We start from the raw sequence: 13,505 nt of genomic DNA, 5'->3' as shown, positions 1-13,505 counted from the left end.
TCTGTATCTCACCTGCACTGTAACCACGTCTCTTGCTTCCCTCGCAGTACTTATCGATTCCATTTACAAAGTCACCGAGGGCCGGCAGTCCGAAATATTCCACAGACAAGCTGAGGGGAACTTTGACCCCAGCTGCTGCTTCACCATCTACCATGGCAACCACATGGAGTCCCTGGACCTTATCACCTCCAACCCCGAGGAGGCCCGTACCTGGATCACAGGCCTCAAGTACCTGATGGCCGGCATCAGTGATGAAGACTCCCTGGCCAAAAGGCAGAGGACCCATGACCAATATCCTTCCTGGGATTTTATTTTGATCTGTGTGTGCAGCGTGCGCAGTGGTGTGTGTGCTTTGTTTGTTCACGTGATTTTGCTTCCTGTCTCTTTCTTCATTTCTCTCCTCCCTTCACTTCCACCCCAAGTAATTGAATATATGAACTTATGGAAATTTTAGTTTGTATGAACTCAGGAGCAGAATTCTTTTTTCTTTGACACAGAGTGTCATTACGTCATCCTGGGTAGAGTGGCATGGTGTCCTAGCTCACATTAACCTCAAACTCAGGGCTCAAGTGATCCTCTTGCCTCAGCTTCCCGAGTAGCTGCGACTGTAGATGCCCACCACAACCCCGGCTATTTTTAGAGATGAGGTCTTGCTCTTCTTCAGGCTGGTCTCGAAATCCTGAGCTCAGGCAATCCACCTGCCTCAGCCTCCCAGAGTGCTAGGATTACAGGTGTGAGCCACTGTGCCCCGCTGGGAGCAGAATTCTTAAGAGACTGAATCCACTCCACAATCTGAGAGATCTTCAAATATGGCCTAGTTTCCCGAGAGAGATGAGTGCCCATTAAATATCATTGCCTTTTTTATTTATTATTGGAGTGCTCATTAACTGTAACTGGGAAAGCACTAATTTGGTTCATAGAAAATCCTATTTTGTTATAAAGTTGGTTTAGTTCAGCAAATACTTTATGAGTTCCAAATATGTACCAAGCACCAAGCTTCTTCCTGCTTTTTATCTCTCTTTTTAACTTACAGTTTGGAAACTGAACTGACTGATACTCCAGGGGAAATGATTTTTTATTTAATAACATTTACCCTCCCTAAATTGCTTGAGCAACTGGAATCTAAGTCTCATTCTTGATTAAACCCATTCTCGGGGTCCTGCAGTGCTGGCGAGGAAAACGATTAATGCGCTTGGTCTGAAGGCATCCTTCCAGCTGGGATGAAGCTGGGCATGTGGCGAGGCCCTTCTGACCTCAATTTCCTTATCTGGAGAGTGAGGGTGTCAGGCTAGTTGACTGCTTTGGTTTCCTTCTTCACATTTGCAATGGCCTTAGAATACAGGTGCCCCATATTTACGTTGGGCGTAGTCCTACTTCCTTGCTGTCGTTGGGATGTGTGCCTTGAGGTTTTTCAGGAGTCAATGATGAATTTGTGCTACTCTAGCTAGAATCCATCACACAGGGCATTGTTGGAGCAGAATGGAAATATTCAGCCCTTGAAAGGATCTTGACAGCATGAACATCTGAGTTGATGAGTCGTGATGTTTTTGTCAATATTCACAGTATGCAGATAAAGGCAACTGGGATTCATAAATGAGCAAAAACAAACACAGGAACTGATTTTTCTATGCTTTAATCTTTTCCTTTGGTTTATAACTCTTTAACATTTGCTAAAAAATAAAAAAAGCAAAAATGTTTGATCAGTAAGAATGCTGTCTGGTGCAAGTGGCAGAAACTGTCTTAAAAGTGTTTTAAACAATAAGAAGGATTCATTTAGAACAGATTTGAAGGTTAAAAATTGTGCTCCCTGACATTGCAAATGAAGAAGCAAAGGCTCCAAGAGGTGACATGAGGGACTCATTATCACAGGCTCAGGTTAGCAGTAGAGTTAGGACTAGCGTGTACTTCCAGGTTTGAAACCCCCTGTTTCTGCCTTGCCAGTCCCATGTCTTCTGACCGATTGTTAAGGCCAGTTTACGTGTTGGTGCTAAAGACCTTCCTGACACAGGCCCATTCCTGTGGAGGATTCTCAGACTTAGGGCATGGCTGTGACTTCTCTGGAGAAGTCTTTGAGAGGCTTTGGTAAAGAATTACAGAATTAAAGGCTAAAAATCTTGCTGTCATTGGACTTATTTCACCACTTCTTTGAACTCCATCCAAATACTTTGTGGGGCACAGAGAAGTGTCCACAGGCAAAAGAAATGGAGCTCATCACATTGGTGCTGTGTGCCCAGAAAGCTCAAAAATGATATTCAGGGACCTATTAGCAAATGGCCCAGATCTTTTACCCTTTTGATTCTTTAGTTATTTTTTCCTTTGGTCTGGTTGCTCTTCAACTTCCAGGTGGCATGTGTAACGAGGTCCTGACTGAAGTGCATGAGGAAAAATTGAAATTGAAAGAGTTGGGCTAGTTATATTCAAATGTTGTAAAGGGAGTAACATGTGAAACAAGGTATTTACAATCTGTTTAATTTTAGAAGGAGTAAGACTTTCCCTTTCTGGCTGTTTCTGCTTTCCAAGGCACCGTCTCTCTCCTACAGTCATAATTTGAATCACATAAGAAGTGAAAATATGCTGTGTTACCACTGGAAGGTTAATTAATATTTTAGCTTAAAATGGAAATCTCTCAGTCGATGTCACCTGTTTGATAAGCAAATATTGCCCACGGACCCTTTACTCTGATGTGTATCCTCATTCTCCCATTTCTTGGTTTATGGTTATTATGCTTTTCCCTTAATTTAATTCTCTGGTTTCTTCTCTTCACTTTATTCTTTTCGTCTTCATTACCCTTCACACTTTGAAGTTCAATCTGGTTTCCAAGCATACACGCAATTCCTGCCTTCTGTAACCTCTCAACACTTATGAATTAGCCATTAAAAAAATACTTTGCTAGAAGTTAAGTGGGAATTTTTAGCTCATCTATTTATTACCATTTATTCTGCCTTCCCACTGTGTAAAACAATCCAAGGCTTGTCCCAATGAGGATCTTTAAAAATTTTAGTTCATATGATGTCAATCCTTTACCTCTAAACTCAACTTTGTATTCTCAATTGCCTTGTCTTGTCCCTGAGCTTTGAGGGTACCCCCTAGCATATCAGGCTTGTACTTCAAGGATATAGAAGTTTGGGCCTGTTTATTAGGTAGAAACCATCAACGCTAGTAATAGGAAGAGCAACGTAGTACAGAGACAGGCCGCGTGTAGGGGACAAGAACACTAGACTAGGGTGCAAGAGACCTGGTTTTGAATGTGGTTCTCTTTCTGATTCTTATCAAATTTCTCCCACTCACTTCATTTTGTATCTTTATCTGAACAATGATGAGACTGAACTATGTCTAATTCTCTAGACATAGGAGTGAGACTGAGAAAAGAGAATCGAAAAGATCATGTACCATGGGGCATTGTGGAGGTAAAAAGATAGTAGGTGTACAGGCATAGGAAAAGATAAGGTCTAAATTTGCTAAATGTGGGGTTTCATCCTAAAGAGATTCTTTTACAGAAAGTGTTTGAGAGCTACAATACTGGGGCATTCTTGGTACATGACAGCTGCGGTGTATGTCTCATACATGAAGAACTCGAACCTTATGAATGAAAATCTTGTGTTATGAACATGGCAGCATAATTGAGAAAAACCAGCCAGGAAATGAGAAGTAAAAAGGTGTAATGTATTATGTCATACAGACATATTTTATGTTTATGGATTTTGCTAATGAAGATATGAATTAAGGTGTTGTCCTCTTGCCAGAGTGAAATTAGAAACAGTAATGTAGTTTTTTTCTCTTACACTTGATAAAATATGGTATTTTTTTTTTTTTTTTTTTGTAGAGACAGAGTCTCAACTATACCACCCTGGGGTAGAGTGCCGTGGCGTCACATGGCTCACAGCAACCTCTAACTCTTGGGCTTACGCGATTCTCTTGCCTCAGCCTCCCGAGCACCTGGGACTACAGGCGCTCACCACAACGCCCGGCTATTTTTCTGTTGCAGTTTGGCCGGGGCTGGGTCCGAACCCGCCACCCTTGGCATATGGGGCCAGTGCCCTACTCACTGAGCCACAGGCGCCGCCCCAAAATATGGTATTTTTTAAAGAATAGATTTGCTGTTTTATTTGGATACGAGCAGATAATGTTTGAATTAAAGAAGCTTTCAAACTAATATGGTTCTACTTTCATTTTACAATGGAAAGAACCACCTGTACACAGCCTCCTCCCCGCATTGCTGATTTGTTTATTGTTGTCACTGCTAGTAGCTTTTTAGAGCCTGTGGATTGCAGGGTCTTCTCAAAAGAATTTCAAGTTCTGTGTTACTGATAAATATCTTTGCATCTTCTATGAAACATCAATTTTTATTTGGATGAGAATGCAAGTATTTTCTTTGACCTTTGTGCATGTGGGTGAAGCAGACCTTTGAGGAAGCTGATAAAAATGGTGATGGCTTATTGAATATTGAAGAGATCCACCAACTGATGCATAAACTAAATGTTAACCTGCCCCGAAGAAAAGTCAGACAGATGTTTCAGGTAAGTTTTCATAATTGCATTGGCCTTTATATGAGACCCTATAATTAAGTTTGCAAACTCATACTAGAAAAAGTGCTATATACCTCACTGCTGAATATCACTATGGTCACCTTTGAAATATCCACTTAAGAAGCTATGCACTGACACCAGTGTATAGTTCATTCTTCAAAGAAATTTTGGAATTCTTTTTCTGGAATGGCCATGAAAGCTGTGGTTATATTACCGTTGATGTCCCAAATGTCTTCAAAATGTCTTCCTGTTAATATTTCCTTTATCTTCAAGTAAAGAAAAAATCATTAGGGATCAGATCAGGGAGTAGGGAGTGTGTTCCAATATAGTTACTTGTTTACTGACTAAAAACTCCCTCAGAGACATTGCTGTGTGAGTTGGTGCATTGTTGTGATGCAAGAGCCATGAGTTGTTGGCCAAGGTTTTCAGTTAAGATCTCTTTAACTGATGAAGGAGGGAAGAGGAGAGGGATGGGAGGGAAGGAGGATAAATGGTGGGACCACCCCTATGGAACATATTGCAAGGGTACATGTCACATCTATTAAGTGTAGAGTACAAATGTCTTAACACAATAATTAAGTGAGGTGAGGGCTATGTTAACCAGTTTGATGTAAGCATTCCAAATTGTATATAAAATCAGCACATTGTAGCCCATAAATGCATTAATATATACATGATTTATGTATTTATGATTTAATAAAGATAAAAAAGGGGAGAAAAAAAGATATGTATATAAAAAAAAAGATTTCCCTGTTTCTCTGTTGGTGTTTACTTGGTTCTCAATGCTTCTCACAGTCAGCCAAGGAGTTTAGCACACAATTCAATGAATTTTTGTCATGTTTTCATCAGTTCTGCTTATTACTGGCAGAATAATAATAAACCCTAACCTTTCTTCATCAGTGACACTTTTCTTCCCTCAGAAAAATGTTTAATCCATTTGCATACTGCCTTTTTTTCTCATGGCATTGTCCCCAAATTGGACTAACATGTCCCTGATTTCACTTCCACTCTTCTCAAGTTTAACAAGCTAATTCAAGCTCCAACATTCTCACATCACACAAAAACATGGAACAGCAATAATGAACACCACTCAGCAAGACACTAGCACACATTAACACAAACACAACTGTGAGACATTGATATACCGAGGTCATGAAACCTCACTGAGTTGTTTGTACAGTGCTGCCAATGTAAACGCATGGTGGCATGTTCATGAACTTAATTGTCAGACCTTGCAAAATATACAGAAGTTATTGATGTACTTAGGTATACTAAAAGACTACATTGTTTTGTTGGATGTTAATATTACATGCTCCCTACTGCTTTATTTTTCTTTAATGAAGAGAAGCTTTTGGCACACAACTGTTCATAGCAGTTTTATTCATAATAGACAAATACTGGAAACAACCCAGGTGGCTTCAAAGGATGAGCGGTTAAAACACTTGTGGTCCATGCATAACTGTTGAATATCACTTACCAATAAAAATGAACAGCCTATATTGATATGTGCGACAACCTGTGTGAATCTCCAGAGAATAAAAAAAGCCAGTCCCCATAAGTCACATACTTAATAATTGCACCTATATGACATTTCAAAATATCTAAGTTATAGAAATGGAGAACACATTAGTGATTGCCAGAGGTCATGGATGGAGAGAATGGAAGGAGTTGGAACTGGGGGTGGGGGGAAGGAAAAGCTATTTTGGAAGCCCTCCTGTGTATATATTACGTCTCTAGTGAGAACTAAAATCTCCATAAAATGCTTGTACCTTGTAATCGTTATTTGTGTAATACACATTGGCTTATTTATACTTTCAGTTTAGTCTGAACAGAGGCAGTTTATTTCATCAGAGAAACAAATTCATAAATTTAGCATGCATCCACAATTTCACTTCCTAAAATACCTTATTGTTATTGTTGTCATTTTCAGAGAGTAATTATGGGCACTTTTCCTGACACTTAAATAATGGAGTAAACCCAATCCAGTGAAAGGACAGGAATGTCTGCCTGTTCCCCAGAGCTATTGTAAGGATCAGAATAGACACTAAGTAAGGTGATAAAAATGGCACTTGTCTAGGACCTCTCTAAGACAAGCTCTCTAGGACAGAAGAGCTCTCTGTTTAGTTTCTGAGTTCTATCCATGGGGCTTAGAAGTGCTAATCACTCTTACCATTTAGGGAGCCCTCCAGAAATTCATTCAACTGCTGCTTGGTGTTAGCTGAAATGCTCTTTCCCTGTTGATAAGTCATGGAGGGAAATCTTTGGGCCCAAACCTCTTCTGTGGCATCAGACTGGGATTGTATTAATATTTAGTTTTCAGTCTGAGGTGCAGAAATGAGTTCTATTAAGTTTTAAATCTGTGTAAAGAAAAAGACTGTTAGAAATCAGTAGCATATAAGTTTATAAAAGGTTCTTATTTGGAAGTAAGTCATATGCATCATCCATATTTTGCAATGGTTTTCTTTTCTAACTGATGAGGTAGGTGATACTTTGCACATATGAAAATAAGCTTAGGAGGGCAATGCGATGTTTAGTACTTTGTGTTTCCCTTGTTTTCTAACCACTTGTCCTTAGACATGGTAAGAATAGAAACAGCATGAGGTCCTAGGAGCAGCAGTGGGTGGAAGACAGAAGCTGGTTCTGTTCTGTGAGCCCTAAAGGTCGTCCTGCCCCTGGTTGGACGTGGTTTGCATTGTGGGGAACTGGGTCCCCTTGTGCTAGAGAACATGAGAGAATGGAAGGAAAAGGAAGGAATGAGAAAGCTACCTAGGGAAGCCCAGAGATGGACAGGCAGAGCGGAAACGTGTTGTCACCAACAGAGCAGATTATCTTTAAACTCTGTGGAAAGGTCTGCCCTGTTCTGGTATTCCCACTGTCATGTCCTCTGTCATAGGAGGGCAAAGTCTATACCTGTAAAAGTTATGATTTGAGGGGGTGTGTGTGTATTCTTTGGAAGCAAGATAAGGAGGTACATAACATAAGCTATTAAATTATTTTTACTTCTCTATTTTCCCCCATTCAGACACCTGTTCATCTCTAATGCACTTAGTATTTGAGAGGGTGAACTGGGAAATGTTTATGTCAAATGGCTTATGGGTTCACAGTAAATCCTTTAGACAAGTTTTAAGGAAACATTAACAGCATCTTTTTTTTTTAGCCCTAAATGTCAAAACTTATCAAGCTAGAAATGACTGGATAAGGAGTTGTCTCTGCTGCATAAATATTCTGTCCATCCTGGGCTTCGTGTCTGGCAGGGTTCTATAAAAATGCTCATGGTCAGAGTGGTCAGATGAAGGATCTTGACATTATTTTAGCAACATTCTCTTTCTTTTGAGTATATTGCTGGTGAAGACGTGAAAGCCTTCTTGGAGTTTTCTTTTTCTTCTCTTTGCCTTCTTGTTGTAGTGAAAGATTCCACTGTTACTTTAAAAAAAAATATCCTTAGAGTTTTACTATTCTTAGTTGTATTAGACATTTATATGGAAAAGTCTTGAAAAGTGTTTCATCTCTGTGTCCAAGATCAGATATTTTGAAACAAAGTTATGGCAGTAATTTGGACATTAGACCCAGTTTCTTAGGATGGCATAGTCTTTCTAAGGGAAATGCCTAAAGCATTGATATTCAAACCGCTGTCTGTAAAGCGCCAGAAGCAACAGTCATCAGCCTCTTTGTGACACAGAGGCTGATGGTCAAAGCGTATGCTCATAAGTAACCAAAGATTAGCAAAGTTTTTTTTTCTTCAATTTTTTATGTGTACTTTGCCTTTCAAAGTTATGTGTAAAACTGCTTAACAACCGATTGTACTTCACAAAAATGTATGAATTTCAAAATGCTGTTCATTTCCTATCAGTTTTTGTTCAGTTACAATTGTGTTTACTTAGAATGAAGATCATGTAAATGGGTCATTTACTCATTATGTATCTGAAATAGTTTTATGATTTTTGTAAGCGCGGCACCTGTGGCTCAAGGGGTAGGGCGCTGGCCCCATATACCGGAGGTGGTGGGTTCAAACCCAGCCCCAGCCAAAAACTGCAAAAAAAAAAAAAAAAAAAAAAAATTTCAGTCAATCAGGTACATGGTAAAAGATTCTTGCTCAATAATTACTAGAATCAAACAATTTCAACTAGAAATTAGTACAGATGGATTATTCAGACTTTTCTATGGAGGAAAAGCAGGGAGGTCCCAGTGATGCTGACGGTTGTGAGAGCATCAGATCTACCCCTGGAGAATTAAAAGAAATTCTCTTATAGCTAAAAACACGTCTGATTGGATTGCGGTACGGAAACTGATGTGAGGGTGGCATTTTCATCAGGTTTGAAGTGTGGGCTCTTTTGTCCTCAATCTTGTTGGATATACTTCTTTTTCGTTAGTTTCTTCACAAACCCGCCTTTGGTTTTCTTGCATACCCTTGTATTATTTCTATTTGTTTTCTATTTCATTGCTTTCTGGTTTTGTTTATATTTCCTCCTATTTCCTTTGGCTTATTTTTTTTTCTAGCTCTTAAAGTTATTAACTTCTCTTCTAAATCTGCTTTCTAATAAATTTAAAACTTCAAGTTTCTTTCTAATTACTATTTTAACTTTATCCTGCAAGTTTTAATATGTAGTGATTTGTTTACGTATGTGTATTTTATTTTCCATTTAGAATGTGTTATATTATTTATACAGTTTTCTTTTTAGCTTTCTTTCTTTTTTATTAGTATTAGATCATAGCTGTGTACATTAATGCGATCATGGGGCACCATGCATTGGTTTTATAAACAGTTCGACCCATTTTCATCACCCTGGTGAACATAGCCTTCCTGGCATTTTCTCAGTTATTGTGTTAAGACAATCATATTCTGCATTCACTAAGTTTCACATGTACCCTTGTAAGATGCACCGCAGGTGTAATCCCACCAATCACTCTCCCTGCACTCCCTCCCCCCTCCACTCCCTTGCCCCCTTCCCCATATTCTTAGGTTATAACTGGGTTATAGCTTTCCTATGAAAGCCATAAATTAGTTTCATAGTAGGGCTGAGTACATTGGATACCTTTTCTTCCATTCTTGAGATACTTTACTAAGAAGAATATGTTCTTTATTGATTTATAAATTTACTGAAATCGGAGAAATTGGTTTGTATCAGGTTGATTTTTAAATGTTTGTTGAAACTTCCTTTGTGGCCTAACAGATAGTCAGTTTTTACGATGCTCTGCGTGTGCTTGAAGAGCTTGTGTGCTCACCATCTGTGAGTTGTGTACTAGCTTTTTGTAGGGAATGTTGTTTCCCAATACTGGATGTCCTATTTCAGTCTCTGATTACAGCCTTGTTTTTTCTATGTCTTTTTCAGGAAGCTGACACAGATGAGAATCAGGGAACTCTGACATTTGAAGAGTTTTGTGTTTTTTACAAAATGATGTCTTTGAGACGAGACCTTTACCTGTTGCTCCTGAGCTACAGTGACAAGAAAGATCACCTGACTGTAGAAGAACTGGCTCAGTTTTTGAAGGTGGAACAAAAGGTATCGTTAGACCATTGAACTGAATGTTTACGTAAAAATATTTGTGAAAGATACAAGGCTTTCTTTGGGATTTGAGCTAGGTTTGTTTTAATTTAGGAAAAAGGGGTCAATATCACAAGTTGACAAAAATCTATGAGTAATTTGAAACTATTTCCAGTAGCTTTTAAGAGAAGAAGTGTCAAATTGAACCTTGGTTTGTTCGATATTTTTACCTTAAATATACGGAGGATGGATGTACACATTTTCCCACAGAGAAATGAATGTCAACTAATGTATTTGATTTTAGATACAATGGTGCTGTTTTCTATAATGTTATAAAGTGTTAATAATTAGTATAAATTTATATTTTGTTTTTATATTAGCATAAATAGAAATTTATATTTATATTTCTATAGAAATAGAAATCTATATAGCATAATAGAAATATATTTATATTTCAAAATATATTAATAATATAGCTAAGCTTTAAACTATAATACAATTATTAACTAGCATTATAGTAGGTCATTGATAATTGTGATAGGAAATTGGCATTTCATCATGTGAAAAGACTAAGTGAATTAGGTACTGATTAGCAAAGGAAATTTCTAAATATACTTAAAATATATAGGCTGAAATGTGGTCACAAAGCAATTCTTCTAGTGGTTTTTTTTTTTTAAGTATCACCTCAAACTCTGTTTCTCACCAAAGTAAGGGAATAAATGAATTTTTTTTAACTTTTCTAACCTTTTATCTTAGACTTTTTTTTTTTTTTTGAGACAGAGTCTTATTTTGTCACCCTCAGTAGAGTGCTGTGGTGTCACAGCTCACAGCAACCTCAAATTCTTGGGCTTAAGCGATTCCTTTGCCTCAGCCTCCTGAGTAGCTGGGACTGCAGGTGCCCATCACAATGCCCAGCTATTTTTTTGGTTGTAGTTGTCATTGTTGTTTGGCAGACCCAGGCTGGATTCCAACCGGCCAGCTCGTTATATGTGGCTGGCGCCCTAGCTGCTGAGCTATAGACACTGAGCCCCTTTTATCTTAGACTTTTTGAGGGGAGGCTTTTGGTTTTGCTGGTATTGATGAGATTTCATTTTCTTTAGATTTATGAACTAATTGTCATAGTTATTCATTTTATTCATTTTAAAATAAAGGCATTTAGCTCTGTTGAACTCGTAAAGAATCATCAAATACTTGGACTTTATTATACAGTAACCAGTAGGAAGCATTGAACCGGCATCTGTGTTTGAACACTTCTTTCTTTTCTTCTTCAGTGATAGCTTTGTTCAGATATCACTTAGATACCATACAATTCATCCTTGTAAAGTGTACAACTTCATGGTTTTTAGTATATTAACAGAGTTAGGCAGCTATCACCATCTATTCAGTACATTTCCAGCATCCTGAGAAGGAACCCCACGCCCATTAGCGCTCATTCCCTATTTCTCTCCCCGCCTGGACCTTGAGAACCCCTGTGCCTGGGATGTCTGTTCTCGACGTCGTCTATAAAGGGAGTCGTATCCTATGTGGCTTTTGTGATCGGCTTCTTTCATTGCTTCATATTTTCAAGGTTGATCCAGGTTGCGGCACTATCAACACTTCTTCTTATTGCTAGATAATGTACCATTATGTGAATCTATCACATTTTGTTTATGAATGTATTAGTTGATGGCCATTTGTGTTGTTTCTGTTTTTTGGCCATTATGACTAAGGCTGCTATGAACATTTGTATACAAGTTTTTATGTGTACATATGTTTTTTGTTTCCTTGGGGTATGTACCCAAGCAGAATTGCTGGGTCACATAGTTTGAGCATTTCATACAATCCAGATCTGGTTATTGTAAGGATGGCATGTGAACTAGAATAAACTCTACCATGGAATTGCAATGGATAGTGCTTTGAATTAATATTTGAATATTAGAGGGAGATAAATTTCCACGCCCTCTAAGAAGTATAGAGAACAAGGATAGGCTGGATAGATTTGGAGATTGTGAGTTTTCCTCGGAGGTACTAACAAGGATGGGAGATTTAAGTATGGGTGGTTGCTTGGATTAGTAAAATTTCAGATTAATTTATTTCTTGTGTGAAAAGATATTATATATTCTAGGCATTGTGCTGAGTTTTTGTAATGGACAAACCTGCCCTGAGAGAGGTCAAAATCGAGATATATTTTTGATATTTCACAATTTTGAGAGTCTGTGGTAAGAAAGAGAATGTAAGAAGCCAAACAACATACTTTTTAAGGTTTGCTTGGATTCTCCCATTTTGAGACAGAACAAAATTTATTATAATTATTTGCTGCATGATTTTTTTCTGGACCTTTTGCTTCTGTAAAAAAGTACCTTTGTTAAGATGCTAAAAAATGAGTAATACATTATTAATATATAAGAAATTATGCTCACTTAGTTTTGGTAATAATTTGAATTAAATTGAGGTTTTTGAAGTGATTTCCATTTGAGAGTCATTTACTCCTGGTAACTTTCTTTAATTTCCTCCTATGTAACCTAGAAAATTATGTTACACTTGGCATGACCCAAAACCTATTTGAATTTTGTAATCTGAGCTAGTGGGTACTGCTTGTAGATTCATAATAGGCAAACATTTCTATAGCATATAAATGCAATTTTTGAATTTTCTTCTGGGAGATTAATTTGCTTATCATATTCTTTAACTTTTGCATTAGCTACAATGAAAAATAGTAGAAAGTATTTGGGAAACCAAACCCATACAAATGTTTTCTCTGAGTTATTATCAGTGAGCCATAGGACTAAATATTTTCATGGCATTTGAAGCATATCTCCATAATACTGTGTGTGAGATTTGTTTCAGCTTATAATTTTTTTTGTTTGTTTCCCTTGTGCATTATTTGTACACTGCTGAAACTGGGTGGTCCTTTTTAAATAAAACATTATTTGCAAAACAGAGGGTATTATTTGTTTTTAAAGCTTTTATAAATAAAGAAACGTTTTCTTAAAAAAAGTTAATCACCAAAATTATATTTAAATTACGCATATCTGAAACAATAGGATATAAGTATATTAATAATCTCATTTTAAATATACATTTTGAAATATTGAAAAGGGAAAAACTTTTTTTTTTTGTGTGGTTTTTAGCCAGGGCTGGGTTTGAACCCGCCACCTATGGCATATGGGACCGGCGCCCTACTCCTTGAGCCACAGGTGCCGCCCGGGAAAAACTTTTTTTAATTTGTTGAGAGCTGACTGAGAAAATTGTAAAAAATATTTCAAACTGACTGAGTAAATTGTAAAAAATATTTCAAACTGCCTTTTTGACAGGTATAAAATTTACATTGAACAATTTGACTCATACAGTATAATTATTAATCTACTTTATTTTTGCCCTTTCTTATTCTTTTTTTTTTTTTTTTTGGCCGGGGCTGGGTTTGAACCCGCCACCTCCGGCATATGGGACTGGCGCCCTACTCACTGAGCCACAGGCGCCGCCCTCTTATTCTTTTAAATATATTCTATGAGACAAA

General features: G+C 37.6%; 1 protein-coding gene across 1 annotated transcript in view; it reads left to right on the top strand.

The window, feature by feature from the left end:
• PLCH1 (phospholipase C eta 1) overlaps positions 1-13,505 on the top strand; it is a 261,607-nt gene that overhangs the window by 137,783 nt on the left and 110,319 nt on the right. Inside the window, exons 4-6 of the mRNA XM_053600541.1 lie at positions 48-291; positions 4,388-4,517; positions 9,857-10,027. Coding sequence (XP_053456516.1) covers positions 48-291; positions 4,388-4,517; positions 9,857-10,027 — 545 coding nt within the window. The remainder of the gene's footprint in view (positions 1-47; positions 292-4,387; positions 4,518-9,856; positions 10,028-13,505) is intronic.

The sequence above is a fragment of the Nycticebus coucang genome, chromosome 8 (genome assembly GCF_027406575.1).
Source record: "Nycticebus coucang isolate mNycCou1 chromosome 8, mNycCou1.pri, whole genome shotgun sequence".
Lineage (NCBI taxonomy): Eukaryota > Metazoa > Chordata > Mammalia > Primates > Lorisidae > Nycticebus > Nycticebus coucang.
The sequence above is the reverse complement of the archived record's forward strand: the minus strand, read 5'-3'. Positions and strand labels throughout refer to the sequence as shown.